Source organism: Argopecten irradians, chromosome 5, assembly GCF_041381155.1.
Source record: "Argopecten irradians isolate NY chromosome 5, Ai_NY, whole genome shotgun sequence".
Classification (NCBI taxonomy): domain Eukaryota; kingdom Metazoa; phylum Mollusca; class Bivalvia; order Pectinida; family Pectinidae; genus Argopecten; species Argopecten irradians.
The window spans coordinates 41,765,493-41,790,991 of record NC_091138.1 but is presented as its reverse complement, the minus strand read 5'-3'; the positions used below and the strand labels follow the sequence as shown (position 1 = coordinate 41,790,991).

The following is a 25,499-nucleotide window of genomic DNA, read 5'->3' as shown; positions in this document are numbered from 1 at the left end:
TTTATTAAAATACCCATATTTTTTCTATCCTGTCATCGTCAAAGAATTCGATTGAACAGCTGATTTGAATCGAGTCATTCATATGTTCCCGCCAAAAGTTGGGTCATGTTCTCATGTTGCTACGCCATCGACTATTCACGTAACAATTGGATCGCCGCGTGTGTTGTGCTAACATTATACACTGATAATGATAATACTAGAAAGCATGGTTATTGAGCCCATGTCAGTGCAAACTGTAAATATTAGTTGTTTAACATGTATAACTAAGGAAGTGTCATTTGCAGAAATAACAACTTTCACTGAAGTGTTTACAATTTGTTTTGTAATAATTGTTTTCGTGAATTACATCAAAACTGATAAACAAATGGTTAACATTTAATAAATGTAAAATGTAAAAGAAAAAAAATTCTGTTTTGTTTTTATAATTATTTCTAGAACTGCTAGCTTTGCATTAAATAGAGCTTACGTTTATTTTGGGCTTTATCTATTCGCCCAAGAAAAAAACACAACTTTAGAGTTATTTGGAAAACTAGTTACATGTACAAAACCATACATTTTGGAAGAGTCAAAGAGATAGTCAAGAAGCATACCTGGTATCCACAGGTGGCAGCACTGTCTACAGTTTGAAGGAAACCGGCGATGATAGTAACAACGACGATGAGATGCTTCACTGGTAGCATCGCCATATTGATACAGCGACTGAACCGTGCTAATCCAGGCACACCCAAGACCCGTACACGACTGAGCTCGTCCGGCGAGGGTTGGTGACCCCCGTACAATACACTGAATGCTTTCTAGGTACTTAACACCACTTGTTCTTGGTCTTCCCGACACATAGAACGGGGTTCAAGGTCAAGAGGTCGGATTGTGTGAACATACAAATCTTCAACTTCTCAAATATGGGGGAAAATAAGTAGTTTTCTGAATCCTTTCTTTTCATTGAAAGTTTTCTTTCAATTACACTTTTTTACCACATATTGATTTGTAATTGAAATAACATTGAATATTTTGCTCGGATAAATATTTTTGTTTATGGTAATATTATTTATACGAGACTCCCTTTTGTGGCCCCTGAGCTATTAACCCTGTAATTAACCATATAGGAAATAAACAATTTAGGTCATAAAGCTGGCGTTGATATCACGTCATGTCTATATAACTAGTAGATACTGCGAATCAATGTTATCGTTATAGTATATGAAACATTGAAAATAGTAGTATTAGTAAATATTAACTTTATTATATTTCTACGTTATGGAGATACATGTATAACACAAATATCTGAGTGTACTCTCAATAAATCGTAAAGCAGTTTATGATGATAGTACACTCAAATGTTTTTTGTCATGAAAAGTGTATTAAAATTAATTCTTATAAATTAATTTACTAAAGATAATCACTTCAAATTGCCAGATTCATTAGGAGACTCTTTATTTTGCGAAATTGAAATTTATGGATTGTAAGTATTGAAATACTCAAAATGTTGGTAACTCTCGGTGGGGAATAACATATCAAATGGTCTCCTTGATTCCTGTGTATAAAAAGTATGCCATATATAATTTTAGATACCAAATATATGTGTTGAACAGTGCAAATTCTAAGATTAGATTTCCTGTCCTGAATTGCAAAATTTACCAGTCATTAAATTTCTTGAAATCTTTTGTACTTAGTGCCTAAAATTTACAAAATATTTTCGGTACACTAGAACCGGAAGTGGGTTATCGCTGCAATGAAATTTTATCATTGATGAAAATAAGGCTAAAATTTTGAACAATCGTGCTATTGTGTAAAACATGTAACTGTAACATATTTGCGGTCATAATTTGCAATAATTTATACTCCTTTAAAAAAACAACAACAAACAAACAAACAAAAAAACAATTTTGGTGAACCCTCATGTCTTACACCTCTGAAGAGCAACTTTAATTTTGCCGTTGTACATGCCCCTGCGACCATTAGTATATTTCAATGGTTGTCTCTAGAAACGCTGTAAATGACATCCGAATTTGTTTATATTGCTTCATGGGCGACATTCCAAAATGACAAGACGTATCTACCAAAAACATTGTATTAGACATAACCTTACCAGGTACATATCCGTAAATGTGTATTAAGTTTGTAATCTTTATATTGTATCTCCGTCGCACTGATATCATTATCAAACAATACAGCCGGGTATGTTGACATACCAAGTACAACATCTATAATCTAAATAGTATCATTTATCTATTAAGAGAGAGGTAGGCCGACGCATATTATCACAACACTGCAACATTTAGTCACTGTAATTATATCCTCAGCCAGGTATGATGTTGTTGCTGGCCTTGGTAGTCCTGGGTGCAGTCCTCCCCCTTGGGAGCGAGGCACGCGCGCCATTCACGTTCGAGGCAGAACAGGAACCGGCAGCAGACACTTGTGGGTATAATGTAAGTACTCTTGGAGAAACATGATTTCCAGCGTTTTGGATGCATTTTGTCTAGTGATTCAATTATCTCACAATCGTGAAGCAAATCGATACATGAAGTAGTTCAAGCATTTGCTTACTATGTTTTTGAAACCTCGCTTCACTTTCTAGCAATAAAAGTTGGAACTTTACAAAATTATCGTGTGGCGTTGGTATGTGTTTTCCTTTTGATTATCACTGATATATTGGTATTACATTATTTATATTATTTTACCTCATGTTTATAACAGTGTCTGTGATTAGGTGAAACACATCACACGACAGGGAAATAAAACGTCGTATTTCCCTCGGAGGAAATAAAACATCGTATTTCCCAGAGGCGCGTGCCCCTATGATGACAGCCCGTCTTTCACACAGAGTTATCTTCCCTTCCGATCGTACAACAATGACTAACGAAGCGTAAAAAGTCATGTTTTTTTTTCATCTCCAAAATTTAAGTAATATTTAAATAAGTGTAGCGAATCATGAATTTTCGGTACAATAAACAATTTATGTCACCGGTAGCAGTGTGATATGAAGGTTTATTTACCCTCAGATATAATATTTCGCTCGGTCAAGCCTTCGGGAAATATCACACCTTCAAGTAAATAAACCTTCATTTCACACTGCCACGGGAGCCATAATTGCAAATAATTCATCATACTATCTCTTAGAACGCATATACGTACCTTTTGGTCGGATACGAAATGATGCCCATGTGTCCCTAGCTAGTGGGCCAGTGCCGCAGAAAATTATTTGGGCACAATTTTTGTAGTATAGGTTTCCAGTAATTTTTTGCGAAAACATGCATTTATATAACATTTTTATTCAAAACAAACATAACGACCATTATTAATATTTACCTTACCTACTCTAGTATGTAAGACGGCACCATTTTCTGTCTAAACGTCTATTGAGCTACAATATTGCTGCTAACCGTCTCTTTGTCTTTTTCATTTTTTTGTTATTTCGCTTTTGCTGCATGTTTCTTGTTTTTGGAGATTTTTCATTCATATTAATTACTATGCTTATATACATTATTTATATACGCTTCCAATCCTGTTCCCAGTCTTGCCCCCTGACGAAAGACGATATGATAAACGTCCATCTGATACCTCACACTCACGACGATGTCGGCTGGCTCAAGACGGTAGACCAATATTTTTATGGAGGCAAGTAACTACAACCTATACAAACAAAAAACACACCCCTGGTTATAATAAACAGGTGTCTTTAATTTTGCCTTATGTAAATAACTATATATGTCATCCATTGATTAAAGCCTTTCTACTTTATATAGAATAAGTTGTCTTTAGATTCGGTCTTATATAAACAGTTACACAAGTCATTTATTGATTCAAGTGTTTCTCCTTTGTAAAAATAAAATAAACAAACTATTATACAAGATTAAACCCATCGTATTCATCGCTGGCAATGACACTTTTCATTAACGACATTACGAAACATTTGAGATTTTTTTTTATTTCCCAATATTGGAAAAGTCTGCGTTCTATTTTCTGTTCTCTGACTTTTTATAATGATTGTTTTGAGTGTCAGTTTTTTTCTCAAACCTATAACAATTAAAGTATTTAATATGCCTTCATCTGATTTCCAGACAAAAATTCCATACAGACTGCAGGAGTGCAGTATATCTTGGATTCGGTGATCCCAGAACTACTACAGGACCCATCCAAGAGGTTTATTTATGTCGAGGTGGCCTTTTTTGCCCGGTGGTGGAATGAGCAGGATGCGACGATGCATCAAAACGTTCGAAATCTCGTCAACGAAGGTTACATTATAGTTCTAAATCTTACTTATCTATATATTTATATCTATCAAATTTATAAAAATAAATCCTGTATTTATCAAATTTAAATATGTATAATATCTAAAAGGTCAAATAATTATATATTAGGGCAACAACCTAGCTTAAAGCATTTTAATACAGAATGCATATTATACAAGGATATCAATTCAAAATGCATAAAGCAAAACGCCTCATGGCAAAATACAAAAGACCTAATATCAAATTAGATATACGAAACCGCTTTAATTTATAGTTAAATCAACAACTAATGTTGCGTTAATACGCAATATTACTTCATGCGATAAATTCGACTTCCGTTTTAGGTCGCTTAGAGTTTGTCCTGGGCGGTTGGTGTATGAACGACGAAGCATCTACTCACTACAATGCTATTATAGACCAGCACACGTTTGGGTTCGAGTTCCTAGAAGAATTTTTCGGAGAATGCGGCCGTCCTCGAGTCGCCTGGCAGATCGACCCTTTCGGTCATTCTCGGGAGCAGGCGTCGTTGTTTGCTCAGGTAAACGTCACATATAATAGTATTGTTTAAAGATTAGTCCAACGTATTTGTTTCATTCACCATTTTGTTTTCTGAATTGTTTAAAATGTGAGCGGTAACAACAAATTGACCTGATAATTCGAATATAAAGTTATCGAAATATATGTCAAACCCAAATAATAAATTGAAATAGTTAGGTATACGTTCATTATAAAAATGGTAATGCAAATCTTATGGTTTTTACTTTTACAACCAAGAAATGTTGGTTTTTTTCCTAAATAGTATGTGTGAGGAGAGCGAAAGTTGTGCGCAAATACGTGGGAAGATTAGGTTGGTCAGAAAAAGATTACTGCGTATGAGCGATAAATCATACATATCGGAAATATATTCGTGTACAATTATTATTTGTTTACTGTTCAAATAATTTATTCCGCAAGCTTGAAAAGAGTTGTACAATTATTTATTACAAATACTAGGTTTATACATTTAAGTTAAAAATGTGTTTGAATATTACTAAGGTGATATTTGAAGACTGTCACAAACAGTTATGGGGGATGTATACCAACTAGCCAACAACAAAATACTGGAATTATCGAAGAATGAATGTCTTTGGCATCCTTCCATACAAAATGAATACCGTTCAATGCTTAAAGATGCTCCATCATTGTTGTTTTTTTGGTGGTTTTTTTTTTTTTTTTTTTTTTTGCTTACAATGACTGTTTTTGTATATCCTTAGATGGGTTTCGACGGATTATTTATTGGCCGGCTTGACCACGCGGACAAAGACGTGAGGTTGAATCAAACAAATATGGAGTTTGTGTGGCGGGGCAGTCCAAATAACTTAGGTAGTTAAAATACACCCAATCAAACATTTACTTCAAAATGCATGTTTTCTTATATACACAAGATAGCTAATAGCTTAAAGATATCCCACCGCTGACGAATGGTATTTGTTCTCTATCAAAAACAGGAGTAGACTCATTCGTATTTTTCTTCAGTTACAAAAGTTACTTACTTAACACCATTACCACCGTTGAAAGTTTGAGCTTCTAATTTTACTTCAAGATAAAGATATTAATAATGAATAATTGCATCCCGGAAAAAAAATCCACGCCACTTTGCCCTATATGGAATAAAATACTGATTGCGCATGCATCAAGAGTAAAAAAAATTAATCTATAAGTATTTTTGTGTTAATAATTAGACACATATATATATACAATATTATACTTCAGTTATTGTCGAAATGAAGGGTATCGTCTACGCTCTGTCGGCATTGGAACATTTTTAAAACAACTGGTTGGAATCGATAAACAAACACATTTCTGCGGTTTATTTCGAGCTAGAAGCAATGCGCTAAAATATAATTGTGATAATCATATGTTCTGTAAGTCTTTGATACAGCTATGATTGCGAATGTGAGAATTCATTTAATCTCAAAATAGCACTATTAAACTACTCTAAAACCAGCCTTTCGCTAAAATTTGATGAAGCCTTCACAAGTACTTATACATTATGTGATATGGATTTAACATTTTGATCATGTCAAATGTGTTTCGACACAATGGATATTTTAAAAAATAATTCATCTGTTGTTTGGAACAAGATACAATGACGATAAAATGATTATAAAATGTTGCTTGTTTTTTTTTAAAGATTATTATTTCTAAAAATTCGCATTTTGGATCAAATAATAGAAAAAAAACACCGTATAACATTTATACGTTGGTGGTAGATTTTGTTGTTGTTTGTATTTCATTTGTTTGTTTGTTTTTTTTCCATATAGGTGAGGATGCCCAGTTGTTTACTGGAGTGTTATACAACGGTTACGGGCCTCCCTCCGGTTTCTGTTGGGATATAAACTGCAAGGACGATCCTATAATGGTATCGTTACTTTAAATCTGATTTTCTTTTCATCTAATTAAAAATTTCCCTTTAATAAATTTAAATATGTTTGATTGACAATTGATATTAGAACTTTCCTTTTCAGAATCTCGTATCTAATTTCATTTCTTTCCATTAGATTTTTAATTTTAGTTTCTTCCAACAACATTTTACGCTTTAAAAAAACATCTCTCTCAAGCTTTAGACAAAAATTGTTCATTATAACATTTCCAATGCCTGCTTGGTTAATGTTTTAGTTGATGTTTTTTACCATTGTCTTATTTCATACAGTTCATTGCTATACCTAGCTATTTAAAATTATGTGTTTAATGTTTGACGAATCAGCAAAAATGTTTTATAAAGTTATATCAATATCTACATGAGGATTTTTCGTCTTTGTCCTCCTCATACAGGATGATGAGAATTTAAACGACTACAACGTGCAGAAAAAGGTTGCTGATTTCATCGATGCTGCCCATGATCAGGTGAAACAGTTTAGGACAAAGAGTCATACAAACATCTAAATTCAAGTCCTTTTTAAAGGTCCACTATCTTTCCTAAATAAAACAGCATTGTTTATTAAAAACACTTATAACATAAACATATATTGATGGACTAAGATGAGGTTTCAACACCAAAACGAAAAGGCAAAATCTTTATGATCTATGTAAATAGTGAAGATTCATTTCGCTGTTTTACCGTATGGCGCAATGATAGTTAACTAACGCGCGGTACTTAGGACGATGGCGCGAAATATAAGACGACGCGCGAAAATAAAAGCCGTTTCGGAAAGGTAGTTGGTCTTTGAGATGTTAAGACAATATAAGAGTGTGGCATCTGTTTGTTCTGTTGTTGGATTATATCTAGCATAGCTTACCGAAACCATCGAGCAAGAGCTCATATCAAGGTTTGTCCCTTCCTGTTGGAGTTAAATAAGATAACCACGTGTCTTTTCCAGATGAAGCACTACCATACTAACAGCATTATGATGACCATGGGATCCGATTTCCAGTATCAAAATGCCCATATATGGTATAAAAACATGGACAAACTCATCAAATACGTCAATGCACAGGTAAACAGAATTCGCATAAGATTAACGAAATTAACAAAAATATACCAAAATGAAAGAACGTTTTTTGGTTTATTTACATCTTTATTTACAAAAGATTGCAGTTCACAAAACATACATCAAAGTATATTTAAAGTGGGTTTACTGTATTCGTTAGAATGAACTATTAACTGTCTAATTTTTATAACATGTTAGGACCTATTACGTAGTGTATTTCGAAAAAGCATTTTACCGATACATATCAGAGCCTTATAAAATATAGATAAACATTTCATCTAATAAGTCAATAAAACGGTGGCTTCGTTTCGGGATGATGCAACTGAGATTACAATATTGATTTTATTTCTATAGCAAAGCAACGGAAGTGACGTCAACGTCATGTATTCGACACCTTCCTGTTATTTGGCGCAAAGAAACCGTCTCAACCAGATATGGAACTCCAAAGCAGACGACTTCTTCCCTTACAGTGACCATCCTCACAGTTACTGGACAGGCTACTTCACAAGCCGGCCAGCCCTGAAGGACTATGTCAGGCGTACAAACAACTTCCTGCAGGTAACTTCACTTCCTGTTCACAATCACTTTCATACTACATATACCGTTTTCTTTGTTTTACTATACTATGTATGTATAAAGAAAGTTTTCCCAACAGAATGGATTGTTCAATATACATTTATAAAAAGACTTGCAGGTACACTGGAGATGGATTGTATTATGTTAAGCGATATTTACTTAAACGGAATATGTATTGTGCGTGGTTTATCAGATAAAGCCGGGAGGCGCGATTTGCCCGGGTTGTGGGTTCTGTATGACGGGTGTTGGCTGTGTTCCTCCCCCGACAAATTGCCCATCTGGTGTATACCCCATGTTGTACCATCCGGGTTGGTGTGGGTACGGGTTATTCTGTGGGTAACCAGTCTGTGTAGGGTAGGAGCCTGGCTGAGCGACAGTATCTACAAAGAATACATCAGAAATAATCATTATTGCATATTTGAATTTCAAAAACTAACTGAGGCGTCTCCAAAATGCGCTTCGATGATGTTACAATTATCACAGCTCAGTCTGTTTGAACTGTGGTGATACTGTAGTCACTTTGTGGTTCTTGTTTACTTATGAGGAGGAGCTACGGCAGTTGTGGTGGTAACCATAGTAACTGTAGGTTCATGTTTACTTACGGGGAGGAGCTATCACTGTTGAGATAGTAGCCATAGTAACTTTAGATTCCTGTTTACTTACGGGGAGGAGCTACGACAGTTGTGTTGGTAACCATAGTTACGTTATGTTCTTGTAAACTTACGGGGAAAAGCTATGACTGTTGTGTTGATAACCATAGTAACGTTGGGGTTCCTGTTTACTTACGGGGAGGAACTGCGACAGTTGTGTTGGTAACCATAGTAACGTTAGGTTCCTGTTTACTTAAGGGGAGGAGCTACGACAATTGTGGTGTAACCATAGTAATGTTAGGGTTCTTGTTTACTCCCGGGATGGAGCTACGACAGTTGTGTTGGTAACCATAGTAATGTTAGGGTTCATGTTTACTCTCGGGGAGGAGCTGCGACAGTTGTGTTGGTAACCATAGTAACGTTAGGTTCCTGTTTACTTAAGGGGAGGAGCTACGACAGTTGTGTTGGTAACCGTAGTAACGTTAGGTTCCTGTTTACTTAAGGGGAGGAGCTACGACAATTGTGTTGGTAACCGTAGTAACGTTAGGTTCCTGTTTACTTAAGGGGAGGAGCTACGGCAATTGTGGTGTAACCATAGTAACGTTAGGTTCCTGTTTACTTAAGGGGAGGAGCTACGACAATTGTGGTGTAACCATAGTAATGTTAGGGTTCTTGTTTACTCCCGGGGAGGAGTTACGACAGTTGTGTTCGTAACCATAGTAATGTTAGGGTTCTTGTTTACTCCCGGGGAGGAGCTACGACAGTTGTGTTGGTAACCATAGTAATGTTAGGGTTCTTGTTTACTCCCGGGGAGGAGTTACGACAGTTGTGTTGGTAACCATAGTAATGTTAGGGTTCTTGTTTACTCTCGGGGAGGAGCTGCGACAGTTGTGTTGGTAACCATAGTAATGTTAGGGTTCTTGTTTACTCCCGGGGAGGAGCTACGACAGTTGTGTTCGTAACCATAGTAATGTTAGGGTTCATGTTTACTCTCGGGGAGGAGCTGCGACAGTTGTGTTGGTAACCATAGTAATGTTAGGGTTCTTGTTTACTCTCGGGGAGGAGCTGCGACAGTTGTGTTGGTAACCATAGTAATGTTAGGGTTCTTGTTTACTCCCGGGGAGGAGTTACGACAGTTGTGTTGGTAACCATAGTAATGTTAGGGTTCTTGTTTACTCCCGGGGAGGAGCTACGACAGTTGTGGTGGTAACCATAGTAATGTTAGGGTTCTTGTTTACTCCTGGGGAGGAGCTACGACAGTTGTGGTGGTAACCATAGTAATGTTAGGGTTCTTGTTTACTCCTGGGGAGGAGCTACGACAGTTGTGGTGGTAACCAAATAATGTTACATTTGTAGGGTTCCTGTTTACTTACGGGGAGGGGGCGGAGCAACGACAGCAGTTGTGGCTACTGTGTTGACTTTGGGGTTCCTTCTATTGATAATAACCCGCCCAGTTCGTCTACGTCTTGTCATACATATGATACACACAATACAGCAGGTCAAGAAGCCTAGACCAAAAAGCGCTCCAATTATAGCTCCGGCCAACGTTCCAGCCGATCTGAATAAAGTGAAATTACATATAAAGAATAATAACAATAACAACAATAAAAATCAATTTTAGTTTCCTCGGACGTTGTTGGCGGATAGGAATTTCTCCAATAGGTAACATGTTTATTGCCGTCGGGAAAATGGTAATCATTCAAGAAAATATTCTTTTCATTATAAGTCAGATAGCGTTGAATGGTAATTAAATTAAATGAACGGAAATTTCAATACATGTATAATTTCTCCAAATGAAGTATGATTTCAAAGACATAAAAGTCACAGGAAATTTCACATACATGTGAAGGTAAGTAGTTACAGCAGGCGGTGTACTCACAACATTAAGGTATAGTAGTTATAGCAGGCGTACTGATAAGTAAGTGTACACAAACATAATCGGTGAAGGTATAGTAGTTACAGCAGGCGTGTACTTACACAACATAATCTGGTGAAGGTATAGTAGTTACAGCAGGCGGTGTACTTACACAACATAATCTGTGAAGGTATAGTAGTTACAGCAGGCGGTGTACTTACACAACATAATCGGTGAAGGTATAGTAGTTACAGCAGGCGGTGTACTTACACAACATAATCGGTGAAGGTATAGTAGTTACAGCAGGCGGTGTACTTACACAACATAATCGGTGAAGGTATAGTAGTTACAGCAGGCGGTGTACTTACACAACATAATCGGTGAAGGTATAGTAGTTACAGCAGCGTGTACTTACACAACATAATCGGTGAAGTATAGTAGTTACGAGGTATACTTACACAACATAATCGGTGAAGGTATAGTAGTTACAGCAGGCGGTGTACTTACACAACATAATCGGTGAAGGTATAGTAGTTACAGCAGGCGGTGTACTTACACAACATAATCGGTGAAGGTATAGTAGTTACAGCAGGCGGTGTACTTACACAACATAATCGGTGAAGGTATAGTAGTTACAGCAGGCGGTGTACTTACACAACATAATCGTGAAGGTATAGTAGTTACAGCAGGCGTGTACTTACACAACATAATCGGAAGGTATAGTAGTTACAGCAGGCGTGTACTTACACAACATAATCGGTGAAGGTATAGTAGTTACAGCAGGCGGTGTACTTACACAAATATCGTGAACAACATGTACTTACGGTGAAGGTATAGTAGTTACAGCAGGCGGTGTACTTACACAACATAATCGGTGAAGGTATAGTAGTTACAGCAGGCGGTGTACTTACACAACATAATCGGTGAAGGTATAATAGTTACAGCAGGCCGTGTACTTACACAACATAATCGGTGAAGGTATAGTAGTTACAGCAGGCCGTGTACTTACACAACATAATCGGTGAAGGTGTAGTAGTTACAGCAGGCGGTGTACTTACACAACATAATCGGTGAAGGTATAGTAGTTACAGCAGGCGGTGTACTTACACAACATAATCGTGAAGGTATAGTAGTACAGCAGGCGTGTACTTACACAACATAATCGTGAAGGTATAGTAGTTACAGCAGGCGTGTACTTACACAACATAATCGGTGAAGGTATAGTAGTTACAGCAGGCGGTGTACTTACACAACATAATCGTGAAGGTATAGTAGTTACAGAGGCGTGTACTTACACAACATAATCGTGAAGGTATAGTAGTTACAGCAGGCGGTGTACTTACACAACATAATCGGTGAAGGTATAGTAGTTACAGCAGGCGGTGTACTTACACAACATAATCGGTGAAGGTATAGTAGTTACAGCAGGCGGTGTACTTACACAACATAATCGGTGAAGGTATAGTAGTTACAGCAGGCCGTGTACTTACACAACATAATCGGTGAAGGTATAGTAGTTACAGCAGGCGGTGTACTTACACAACATAATCGGTGAAGGTATATAGTTACAGCAGGTACTAACAACTAATGTGATAGTAAGTTACAGCAGGCCGTGTACTTACACAACATAATCGGTGAAGGTATAGTAGTTACAGCAGGCGGTGTACTTACAACATAATCGTGAAGGTATAGTAGTTACAGCAGGCGGTGTACTTACACAACATAATCGGTGAAGGTAGTAGTACAGCAGGCGTTACTTACACAACATAATCGGTGAAGGTATAGTAGTTACAGCAGGCGGTGTACTTACACAACATAATCGGTGAAGGTATAGTAGTTACAGCAGGCGGTGTACTTACACAACATAATCGGTGAAGGTATAGTAGTTACAGCAGGCGGTGTACTTACACAACATAATCGGTGAAGGTATAGTAGTTACAGCAGGCCGTGTACTTACACAACATAATCGGTGAAGGTATAGTAGTTACAGCAGGCGGTGTACTTACACAACATAATCGGTGAAGGTATAGTAGTTACAGCAGGCCGTGTACTTACACAACATAATCGGTGAAGGTATAGTAGTTACAGCAGGCCGTGTACTTACACAACATAATCGGTGAAGGTATAGTAGTTACAGCAGGCGGTGTACTTACACAACATAATCGGTGAAGGTATATAGTTACAGCAGGTGTACTTACACAACATAATCGGTGAAGTATAAGTTACAGCAGGCGGTGTACTTACACAACATAATCGGTGAAGGTATAGTAGTTACAGCAGGCGGTGTACTTACACAACATAATCGGTGAAGGTATTAGTAGTTACAGCAGGCGGTGTACTTACACAACATAATCGGTGAAGGTATAGTAGTTACAGCAGGCGGTGTACTTACACAACATAATCGGTGAAGGTATAGTAGTTACAGCAGGCGTGTACTTACACAACATAATCGGTGAAGGTATAGTAGTTACAGCAGGCCGTGTACTTACACAACATAATCGGTGAAGGTATAGTAGTTACAGCAGGCCGTGTACTTACACAACATAATCGGTGAAGGTATAGTAGTTACAGCAGGCCGTGTACTTACACAACATAATCGGTGAAGGTATAGTAGTTACAGCAGGCTGTGTAATCTTCTCCACCACAACAGTACTGACCGGTATAACAATACCTAGACAGACTGCTGTATGTATAGGCCCCATATATAATGTTGATGGACCCCTCTTTTGCGTAACATCTCTCAGAAGCATTTGAAAACGAAAAACCTGAAAACAGTTTATAAATGGCCCCTTTTGACCGCCAAATCCATCGATTTTTCAAGAAAGTATTCAGGCATTTAACATTTTTACATCAAGACTTAATGACAAGCGTTTAAAATAATTGATAATCCATACAAATAAAGGCAAGTATAGGCTATTATAAAACACATATTTGGTTCAAAAATGAAACGGAAACATCCATTTTGTTCAGTCATTATTGATTCCTGACGCCACAAAAGAATGATTGCTGCTGGAAGAACATTTCACAAACTCAAAAGTATCAATTAGTGACTAACAGTTCCGAGGTACCTGTATATATAAAAATACCACAAACAATTTCATATTTTGAATATGATGTTCGTCAAATAAATACACATTCCTGTTACAGATTAAATAATCATTATATCTGGTATAAAGAGCAAAATCAATTACAAATATCCACATAACAATATATACGTATCAATAGTTGGGCCAATATTAAACAAAATATACTTACTAAGGCAGAAAATACCTGCAAATAAGTAGCATTTAGGTGTCAGCATTATTCCACTTAAAGATAGTGTTTATAGATTTAATACCCTGTAAAGCAATACGCACATCATTAAATCCGGATATGCACAATATACACCGTTAGTCCACCCTGACAAGACACAAATCTGTAGTTTTAATGTTAAAGCTGTCTCAGAATCTTTGACCAACATTGTGAGGAATCGATTTCCTGTCGTGGAATGCAGGAAATGCGTGTATAAACAACATCGTTTGTATATTGGAAAGTTGGAATAGACATTAAGAAACGTCTTCCATGCACTAAAATTTCATTAATCTGTGGGATTGGATTTTTTATCCTTTTTAATTTAATCTTAAAGTAATTCTCAATCTCATTTATTGTTTTTTTTCTCTTGACCAACAGTGCAATTAGATCCCTGTAAATTTTATTATACCTTTTTGTCCCCGAATACACTTTTGAACTCTTCTTATTCATAGACTAGAATAGTCCATCATGAAACTTCAGGGATGAATGAGTTAAAATGGTGACCACACTTTGATCTTCATCTGGTTTGCGAATGTTTCTGATGAAGCTTTCTCTCCAAGAACATCTGGTCCGCTTTCTCTTTTCGTTCATTTCTCATGAAGTCTCTTTTCGTTCATTTCTCATGAAGTCTCTTTAGATAAAGTCTCGAACACATTTTACTCTGGAAATAAAAAAAAATTATTATGTCGATTTAAGTAATCATTTTCATGCTAATGGTGTGATAACGACTCACACCTTTGTCAGTTGTCTTATTTCCATACATAATGATTTCTGTTTCCAAACGTTCCATTTTAGGTATGCAAGCAAGTAGCGGCAATTGAGTACTTGAGGGGACCAGAGGTCAACACATTAAGTAAGAAATTTGTTTTTGTATACTTTTTATACTAATATTTGTTAGATTTAGTGAAATTCAAATCCCGTTTGCAGCAGATATCAGCAACTATACTGAGATTCCTCACATGTTAACATATCCATTTCTGCTCCATTTAGTAATCCAGCAATGGTATAGTAAGCAAAGTGAGTCAAAACATTTTGATATAACCATTTTCCTGCTCCTGCTCAGCGCATAGCGTAATAGAAGTGGGACGACTGGTTTGCCTGTTGTTAGTATAATTTGACCGGGCGGGTTGTGCTGTCTGGTGCTCCAGTGAAATAGCACTATAAATAGGCAAGAGTCCCAAAAGACAAAAAACACGGATATACAGCAGCCTTCCTAAACCTAGCGACACTGTGAGTTTGACACAGGCTACACATTGAATACAGGAGACGATGTTCGTGAATGACCCTAGCTGTTCATAGGACGTTGATCCCACCAAATAGCATTAAACCAAATAATTATTATATAGATGTAAACAAACATGTAGACGAATACGTTGTGTTAATGTTATTTTGGACTGAAGAAGGCCCAATAGTGGCTGAATATATATTCCATAGAAATGATTTTGATTTTACTTTGAATTTATTTTGGTCTTTTATTTCGGATTATTGATAGACTAGCTGTATACCGTTTTTACCTCATTATAATTATCATATGACTTTGTATCTCGTTATCTCAGCTTATGAAATAAATTACATAGTGCCATAGACTTTTTTACTTAAATCTTTCAGGAGAAGCTATGGCCGTCGTTCAACATCATGATGCGATTTCGTAAGTAAACATAGGAATTCGTCATTAATACGGTTGTTCACGGATGATAGTAAAATGATTTAAAGTCTTACAGTAATGCGGTTAATATTTATATAAAGTTTCAAAAGATAAATAACTGACATTTCTTCTATTAAATTTGGGTTTACTGAACGAAACAAAATAAGTGTTTTATTCAAAAAGTGTAAATTGATAAAAATCATAGATTTGAATGAAAGTTTTCCTGAAGTCTAAATGGTTGCCTCGCATTAATTTATTTTTCACATTGTTCCTATGAAGTGGTACTGAGAAACAACTCGTGGCCGACGATTACGCCCAAAGACTGGCGAAAGGAATCAAAAGCTGTCAGGTAGATTGCTCATAATAAAAAGATTCTTGGATATGAAGGACAAGTTTTTCTTCAGGATTAAACTTTTTTACATCTTTTAAAAATTAAAGAAAAAAAAACCAAGAAATAGTCGACACAATAAAAACTTTTATAACCCGCTACATTATATGCTATAACATAAATGCGTTAAAAACTCTTCATTTCAACAGATTATATTATATATAATTATTCTGTTCGAGCCTCGGGGTTGCTTCTATATAGTCTCGTCGCTATTCTACTATTATCGCACCGTATGCTATAAGTGATCTTTGATGGTACCTTGTTTGTTACAGGCAATTTTGAACGTTGGATTCAGCAACATGCTGACAGTAGGATCCTCACTCGGACCCCCGGAACAACAATTTTGTGACCTCCTCAATATTAGCAAGTGTTCGATGACAGAACAGTACGATAGTGTATGTTTAAAAGACATCTTAAATCATTCGCCTCCTCTTACACATCACGTCGATTTTAATAAATGAAATACTATCTCAGTTCCATCAAGGCCAACTACTCCAGAAAGAAAGGCGATGTGAAAAATTGATATGGAGAATAAATAATATACTCATCCTAGAATGTTTATCATTTTCCTCGTTTGCTTTTCTTTAAAGATGCTCCGTCGCTGACAAATGGTATTTTTCCAGTATCAAAAACAGAAGCAGAAGATTTAGTATTTTTTTCAGTTACAAAAGTTACTTAATTTACACCATTACCACTTTTGAAAAGTTTGAGCTTCTAATTTCACTTCAAGTTCAAATATAAAAAATAATTAATTGCATCCTGAAAAAATCCCGTGGCACTATATCCTATATGGAATGAAGCACTGATTACGCATGCACCAAAGGTAAAATAAATTATTTCATATTATTTTTTGAGTTAACTAGACATATACATGTATATACATGATTCAACACTATTATTGTTCAAATGATGAATGTCATTTATGCTCTGTCGGATCATCTTTAATGAAATTGTCCCATTTTGATTCCAATTTTGTGATAACATACGTACTGGCACAAAAATTGATTTATGGTTTGTGCAGTGATGGATTTGCGTATTCGCACTGCTTGCAAAACTAACGACATACAAAGTTGAAAAAAAAAATAAAAATAAAAAAATAAGCACAACCACATTGTAGCACAAAATGTCTGGCATGTGAATCAGTGAAAACTCATAAAATTTCTACAGGTCGTGATGCTGGCGTACAACCCTCTTTGTCGTGCGGTCGAGAGTTACTTCAGAATCCCAGTCCAAGGTACAAACTACTATGTCGAGGACAAAGATGGCACAAGTATACCTATCCAGGTAAGATATTACACGATTAAACAGATATGCTTACTCCCGGAAATGATGCTTTTGAATTTATCAATAATGGGCCTTTGTTTGGGTCCATATGGCGTTATGCACTGAACCTCTATTACATTTGTAGAAGACATATGCGTTCGCAAGCAAGTACATATATTCTCTAACCGTACTGAGATTGCACTTGTAAAGAGAATATATACCAATTAAGTGAAAATTGACTCGCGCGTGATGTATATTCGTAAATGTCTTTGTGCCTGCATATCTGAAAGGATCTAACGTGTGATTTGCCAGATGATTAACATAAAATACACTGGCCTTTCTAAAATATTATTCAATTTAACGTAAGAAGCATTTTCGATGGTCCGGATGCAGAACGTATTGAACGTATTAAAATTTAGAGAAAAACTGTGAGTATTTTACTGAATTTTACAAATCTACTGTCCGCTGACCGTTTCTTCGTTTCTGGTTCCGATTATAATACTAAATACCGCATGGAATGGACCGTCACTACCTAGAAACTCCAATATCATCCTAAATACCGGCTGGGATGGACCGTCACTGCCCAGCTATATCAATGTCGTTCTAAGTACCGTATGGAATAGACCGTCACTGCCCGGCAACACCAATGTTATCTTAGATACGCCTTGGATTGGTCCGTCACTGCCCAGCAACTCCAATGTCATCCTAAGCACCGCCTGGAGTGGAACGTCACTGCCCGGCTATGCAAATGTCATTCTAAGTACCACATTGAATAAACCGTCATGCCCGGCAACACCAATGCTATCTTAAATACTTTGGACTGGTCCGTCACTGCCCAGCAACTCCAAATGTCATCCTAAATGCCACCTGGAGTTGAAAATCACTGCCCATTGACTCCAATGTCATCCGAAACCCTACCTGGAGTGAACTAACACTGCCGGTACTATCAATGTCATCCTAAATACATTTGTACCGCATTGTATGGACCGTCACTACCCGGCAACTCCAATGTTTTCCTAAATGCCACATGGAGAACTGGCATACTTTGATGGCTAATTTCCCATTTTTTCAGCTAATATACAGTTGATTTTAACAATAAAAAGACCCCATATCCCACCTAGAAAAATCTAGTCAGTCAATTAAAATATTCTACTCACCCCCAACCTCAAATATTTACTGCATTGCATTTTAGACAAATAACGACTGATCTGCCCGTTAGTATTGTCATATCCGACAAGCATTTATCATATAAAGGGAGTGGGACGATTGGTTAGCCTTTTATCAGTATAATGTGAACGGGTTGGGTGTCTTCAAGGTCATATTTCAGCGAGATAGTACCATAAAATGGGCAGAAGTTCAACTTTTACGAAAAGATACACAATGAATAAACCGCACCTTCTCAAAACACCAATACACGCCATGGAGTGCACTTGTTCCTAAATTAATCGAGCTGGTAATAGGAAGTTCATTTAATAAATCGAACCAAACAAAATAATATCAAATCTATTTTGTAGTTTATACCCGTATCCAATGCGACGAAAGATATCCCGGAGCGGAAAGGCGCAAGGACAGATCATGACATTGTGTTTAGGGGGACACTACCACCGCTAGGATTCTACCTCTTCTTTATTTTACGGAAACGTAAGGATCCACGAGAAAAAAAAGTTATTATATAGAAGATATACCATGTCCAAGTACTTTACGATTTCAATTACCCTAAACCAACTTTCTTTTGTGGGTATCAAATTTCGCGATTTAAGTTCCAAAGCATTTTCGCGGAGATGAAGTTTCACTGATTCAAAATTGAATGGAAATATATTTGAATTTAATTATGTAAGAATTGTGGAAGATAACAATTCACGGAGATAAACTTTCGCGAATTTACCTTGATCGCGAAATTCGCGAAAAATAAATCGTACGCGAAAGAAAGTTGGCTTAAGTGTCACATTCTGATCCACACAGCTACTTCCCTTTGTTTCACTCCTATCCGACGGATTGGGACGAAGGGAAGTAACTCTGATCGAAAAAAAAGTTGTTTGGACGTTCAATTAAATAAAACATGTGTTAGTAAAAAGTCTTTAATTAAGGCCTTTCATTAGCGATCAATTATTTCGGATTTCAACTGTCTTTACTAAAATAATGAACAAATGTTATACTAAATTATTATTTTTTTCTTATTATTTCTTTTCTGTGTGTATAGCACCAGTTGATGTGTCTGTTAAGAAGAATATTGTTAAAGTTGCTAAACCGACAGAGGATGTCATCTTGAAAAACGAGGTATGTCTCAAATCTGACATTTTGTATTTAAAAAAGGTACCAACTCTCCGAGGATATAATCTGTTTCGTGTTTTTTTTTGCATTCCAGCATTTAAGCCTGACATTCGATGGCGTCACGGGGAAGCTAACAAAGATGCAGCAGCTGGAAGATTCGCTACAGATAGCACTAAACCAAGATTATCTCTACTACCTCGGATACAGCGGAAATAACAGTAAAGACGATTTTCAGAATTCGGGGGCGTATATCTTCCGTCCCAACAACTCACAGGCCTACAACTTCTCCCAGGCCTCCCTCAAGACTAAAGAGTACATTACGTTTGTAAGTTATCAGACAGAGAGAAGTACTTGAGTATTAAATCTGTGCATGATTAATAGCGGAATTTTGTTTGCTGGGACATTATTTTCTTCTTAATGTTGCAGAATAATTAAACTCTTTATCCTAAGATCTAGTTAGAACAGCTACAAACACACAGAATTATTACTCGTGTTTAATATATGGTTTGTCTTTCCATCTTATGAAGTAGACTGAAAGGATAAAGTTTTACGAAGAGGTTTTAAGACATTCATGAAGAAGCGAAGAGATATTGTATGCAAATTGCAAAATTTGGTCCGTGAAAATAACTGGCTTTACAGTATAATGCTAGATTTGAGTTTTTCGCAATATGTGATGATAGAATAAGATTATCATTAACGTTCATATTCTCAGGGAGAGGCTATGGTTCGAGAGGTCCACCAGCAGTTCAGCCCCTGGGTATCCCAAGTCGTAAGACTGTACGAAAACAAAAAATATGCCGAGTTCGAGTGGACTGTCGGCCCCATTCCTATAAAGTAAGTGCTACAGCGGTTTATCTTTAAATTCGTGGCACTTAATAAAACAAAACTTAAGCAAAATAATAAATTCGCATAGCGTCTGTTTGCTTAAATATTACAAGTAGTTAAAACCTAATCAATAAAGTAAAATTGCCAAAGACATTTACGGGATGTCTGTCGCATTATCTATCGTGGTAGCTAATTTACATCATTACTTAATGTAATTATTAATTAATTTTATCACTGAAGTCTCTAAAAGCAAACTAGCATCTTCGTATTTTAACACAATAATGTTTTATTTTATTGGTAGTGATGGTTATGGAAAAGAAGTGATATCTCGGTTCTCAACCAACCTTGACTCTTTCGATACCTTCTACACTGATGCCAACGGAAGGGAAATTCTACAAAGAAGGCTAGTCTTAAACATCAAATAACAAATACATGCACAATGACAAAATTGTGATCCTTAGTCATTCAACAATCATATTAACAAAATACAGACCAATTGTATTATTAATATAAAAAGAGATCGCACAAATAACACTTGGAATTTTTATTTTAGCAATAGAAATATTTTGATCTACCGAGTTCCTCCCCTTCGTTCACACTCTGTCAGTACGGGGTATTAACGAAATGAATTAACTTTGGTATATAAGAATGCTTGTGTAACTAATTCATTCATGAATTATCCATTACTAGAATCAAAGTTGCAAGTGTTGTTTCCTCTGTCTTATTTCTTAGTCAATGTTTCTTGTAGCTTGTAGTTTAGTTCAGTTTCGATTGTAGTGAACTAACAAGAAATCTAAATAAGTACTCAAGTTGAAATTTGATTGCATTTACGAAAAAAATCGAAAATCGAATCTAGGAAGTAGTTTCATTGCGATTGTTGTTCTTTCTAGATACAACCATCGTGACACCTGGACGTTAAATCAGACAGAAGAAGTGGCTGGCAACTACTACCCAGTAAACAGTAGGATCTTTATACGGGTAGGTATTATATCAAATAGGATAACCATTGTTTCCTTAGGGAGCGTCAGTTCCATAGTATCAGCTATGTTTTTTACTCGGCCAAATGGGGCTATTCATGAACCACGTTATACCCGATAACTTTTGTGCGGGACTAGTTTCTTGAACAGTGGTAATGGAACATTACTCTCTGTGTAATCTTTACCGTTGAAATGACATTAGTGCGGGTGTCGTTCATCTTTCAAAGTCTCCGTCACCAATAGAAACAATAATCCCGTAATCATTGTCTCCTTAGGGGACGTCAGTTCTACATTATCAGTTGATTCTATTGCATTATTTCAAATGTGATCGACCAGTGTCAAAAAATAATTGGATTTTTTTCAATAGGATGAGGCCAAAAATATGCAATTCACCGTTCTGACTGATCGCTCACAAGGTGGCGCTAGTTTACGACCAGGTAGCCTCGAACTGATGGTATGTATCTCTAGACGTGTTTCTTAATATGACCGTTACCATTCATAGTATTGTCCATGGATTTTCTGTATATAACTTTTAAATACAGCTTAATCACTTTTCTTTTTAATCCGAATAGAAAAGTTTTAGAATTTATGGTGAAAATTGCAAATATGGCTCTTGCTGACTTCTCAAAACAAATGGTTTCTTTTGCTGAATAGTTGATTCCTTTTGAAAAAAACCAAACGATTCATTGTTTTGAACAGTTGTTACTTTTTTCTTTTCCTGTATCTTTAACTTTCAGGTACACCGTCGACTCTTGGCTGACGACCACAGAGGTGTTGGTGAACCATTAAACGAAACAGGTTCAGATGGTCGCGGGCTAATCATTCGAGGTATTCTTATTTTACATGCATTTTATAAATTATTTCACTCAAATTCCAAAGTATATCTCCTTAATATCGTGACTGCACTGTCAATTTGCAAATATAACAGTGTTGTTATTTTTTGTAAAAAACATAGATTTAATAAAACTTTTCTGAAGTGTTTTAATCAATACTTATCATTCTCGCTGTTGCAGGAGAAATATACATTTTCGTTTCAAGCATTTCTGGTAACAATTCTTATTCATTCAATAAAATTACAATAAAGTAAAATAATTTTCGCGGTTTGCATCTACCTAGTATTATGTTAAGATATGCACTAGCTTAGATAACTGAATCATCGCATGTTTGGATATATTCCTGGCGATATGGTCAAACGAAAATTAAGCTAATTACACTGATACAGTATATCATGGTTATATTGCACTTTGTTAATGTCTACGACGGACACAGGAAAGCATTACGTATTTCTGGAGACAATACCTAAGTCGGCCCGTTGCCATAGAGATTTGGCCCTTCAGCTGTATATGGCGCCCTCTCTCTCCTTTATGATTGCAAATGGTAACCGTGAGACGTGGATACAGAACTGGGGTGTACAGGTAAATCTACACAATACAATAACGTCATGAGATGTATGGGTACATTTGATATAAATTTTATGAAGTTTAATTAACATCATAAACCACACAAGTACATTGTATTAAATACCAACTACTCAATTATCTGAATGTCATAACTTATTGCTAAGGAATGCGCACTTGGTTACGCTTTTATTACAATCGTCTTTAAAATACTGATTGGCAGAATGTGCTATAGAACTTCCGTGCAAAAAGTCCCGGATAGCTCCAGTTGTGTACCAAACGACTAATTTTCATATCTGCATTGTTTTGTTCAAGGGGCATGATGAACTACTATTAACCAGTTGCCTTTATTAAACATTGTTTTGCATGTGATAGTGGACTGCAATGAAGAAAACATTGCCCGATAACGTCCACCTCCTGACCATGGAACCGTGGAGAACACCTGATGTGGAACCGATAGAGTACTCGTCTTACCTTATAAGGCTTGAGCATATCTATGAGATGGACGAGGACCCTGTACTGTCTCAACCTGTGACCCTTGACCTGGTATGACGTCACTCTTCATAATTGTGTAAAAGTTGTCGACCATAGCTGAGAAGAGTCGTTGAATCAATGTGCAAACGAATGAAAAATATCTCCATTATTATTTTATAAGTATATTGTTTAATATAATATATATATATATTGTTCTTGACATTTCCACACAAAACTACTTCAATTTTTTATGACTGTTGTCTTTCGATCCTTTAATATGTGTGAGTAGTTACGTCACAATCAATATGACAAAAATTAATTTTGTTTTTATTTGCGCTCAATTATCATTTTCCGCAAATATGTTTCATTTTTGTTTTACTCCTGGACTGTACAGTCTGTAGTATGTGATTCGTGTTAATACAAAATAACCAAGAAAGTAATTAAGTTAATTACTCCACCTTGAGTTAAAAAATCGGTATTTACTATTAACGCAGACCTTGTTTGGTATACAACAAAAATAAACGAAAAACGAAAAGTATACGGAAATATACGATTATCCATCTTGAATGCTTGGTTGTAGAAATACTTTTATTGAAAATGGTATTGTCCTAGTAATTAATATAAAAGATTATTTATATATACCAGCACATATCTTCAGTTTATATTTGTTCTATTCCAGAATCAGTATTTCCAGTTCAAGGTTCATATTATAAATGAAGTTACTTTAGGAGCAAATCTGCCATTGTCACAACTGAGAAGAATGGGTTGGGCAGTTATCATCGACAAACAAGCAAGACATTCTGGTAAATTCAAGATACTCATTGGAATATCGTTTTTAGCTCGCCTATTCGAATAATAGGGGGAGCTAATGTTGTCACCCCGGCGTCGGCGTCGGCGTCAGCGTTGGCGTCCCATTTCACGTTAAAGTTTTTGAGCAAGTTTCTGTTTCGTCAATTGTTTAAGCTTAAGTCATCATAAATGTTTATAATTTTATTTTCCTAATGTGTATGGATGCTGAACGTGATAATACAGCCAATTTGGGGTCCTTTAGGTGTTTTTTGAGTCTGTTAATTTGTCATATTTCCATGTTAAAGTTTTTGAGCAAGTTTCTATTTAGGGGTTTTAAAAATATTATACTGCAAAAGAATACATTTCAACTTCTGTTGGAGGCAAAATAATATAGAATGAGGGCACTGCTTGATATTTTTAAATAGTAAATACTTGAACATCAACTTCTTCTGAATAGGCGAGCTTTGCTGTTCTCCAACAGCTCTTGTTAAACTTTCAAAATATTCATACAAATAAGACCAATGCCAAAACTAGAAAATGCACTGTTGCACAAAACATTAAAGGCCCACTACCTTTCCGAACTGCTTTTAATTTTTAAAATAGGAATATCAAACGAGATCGATAATGTTGTATAGTCGCTAAAGTTATTAACTTATCGTTAATAATACACTCATCATGTTCTGAAAAATATTTAAAACGGGTCGTCTTATGTTTCCCCCGTCGTCCTAAATACAGCGCGGTAGTTGACTATTACTGCGCCAGACGGCAAAACAGCGAAATGAATCTCTAGTTATCATATACAAGAAATCTTAAATTTGTTTGGTTTTGTTACCTCATCTTAGGCATTCGATATGCATTTTCTTATGTTATTAAAGATTTCGAGAAACTTTAAGATTTCGCTCCGGAAAGGAAGTGGGCCTTTAATTAAAGGCCAATACACATCTGTCATAAAATTATATTATCTTCAGTAGACCACTTTAAACAATATTTCGTGTCTTCGTTATATTTTACATGTACCCACGAAAACATAAATTCCTGATCAAGGACTATTTAGTATATAAACATTTTGAAATTACGTTTTATACAGTTATTCTCGTTTTGAATTCACGCTTGAGCTATCTCGCAAAATTGCGCGAAAATGTTTTCCTCGCAAAAGTAAAGTGGTGAATAGCGTCATGAGAGAATGTATATTGATATAAAACTTATTTACTCTTTTTTAGATACTGAGGCAATGTTGGATAATACACTACAAGCAAGCAATGCCACAATTACCTTAAAACCAATGCAGATACGAACATTCATCGTCATCCCTTTATCAGATGAACCTACAACATAAAACTGAATAAATAACAACCATACAGACAATTATCGATTATTACGATTAATTATGTATGTCATTTCTTCTCAGAAAATTTGAGTCAAGATAAAAAATAAAACAACTAGAAAATCAGACCTTTTA

The 25,499-nt window shown here is 36.0% G+C and overlaps 3 protein-coding genes across 3 annotated transcripts in view; 1 reads left to right on the top strand and 2 right to left on the bottom strand.

Annotated features, from left to right (window-relative positions):
- Positions 1–726, bottom strand: part of LOC138323898 (lysosomal alpha-mannosidase-like) — a 17,385-nt gene extending 16,659 nt beyond the window's left edge. Inside the window, exon 1 of the mRNA XM_069268822.1 lies at positions 591–726. Coding sequence (XP_069124923.1) covers positions 591–686 — 96 coding nt within the window. The 5' untranslated portion in view covers positions 687–726. The remainder of the gene's footprint in view (positions 1–590) is intronic.
- Positions 667–25,499, top strand: LOC138323895 (lysosomal alpha-mannosidase-like). The gene is made up of 27 exons (XM_069268821.1): positions 667–798; positions 2,301–2,426; positions 3,513–3,615; positions 4,059–4,232; positions 4,574–4,767; positions 5,483–5,591; positions 6,533–6,630; positions 7,044–7,115; positions 7,589–7,705; positions 8,054–8,257; positions 14,807–14,864; positions 15,620–15,659; positions 15,936–16,005; positions 16,317–16,439; positions 17,212–17,328; positions 18,822–18,948; positions 19,508–19,584; positions 19,673–19,903; positions 20,291–20,412; positions 20,705–20,806; positions 21,294–21,381; positions 21,748–21,834; positions 22,118–22,208; positions 22,650–22,795; positions 23,153–23,323; positions 23,931–24,054; positions 25,261–25,499. Exons 2-27 carry the CDS (start codon positions 2,307–2,309, stop codon positions 25,374–25,376), a joined length of 3,081 nt encoding a protein of 1,026 aa, XP_069124922.1. The 5' UTR covers positions 667–798; positions 2,301–2,306; the 3' UTR covers positions 25,377–25,499.
- LOC138323899 (cysteine and tyrosine-rich protein 1-like) lies at positions 8,254–14,061 on the bottom strand. The gene is made up of 4 exons (XM_069268823.1): positions 13,976–14,061; positions 13,308–13,485; positions 10,239–10,423; positions 8,254–8,655 (listed from the first exon to the last, which is right to left on the bottom strand). The coding sequence occupies exons 1-4, from the start codon at positions 14,019–14,021 to the stop codon at positions 8,465–8,467; spliced, it is 600 nt and encodes a 199-aa protein (XP_069124924.1). The 5' UTR covers positions 14,022–14,061; the 3' UTR covers positions 8,254–8,464.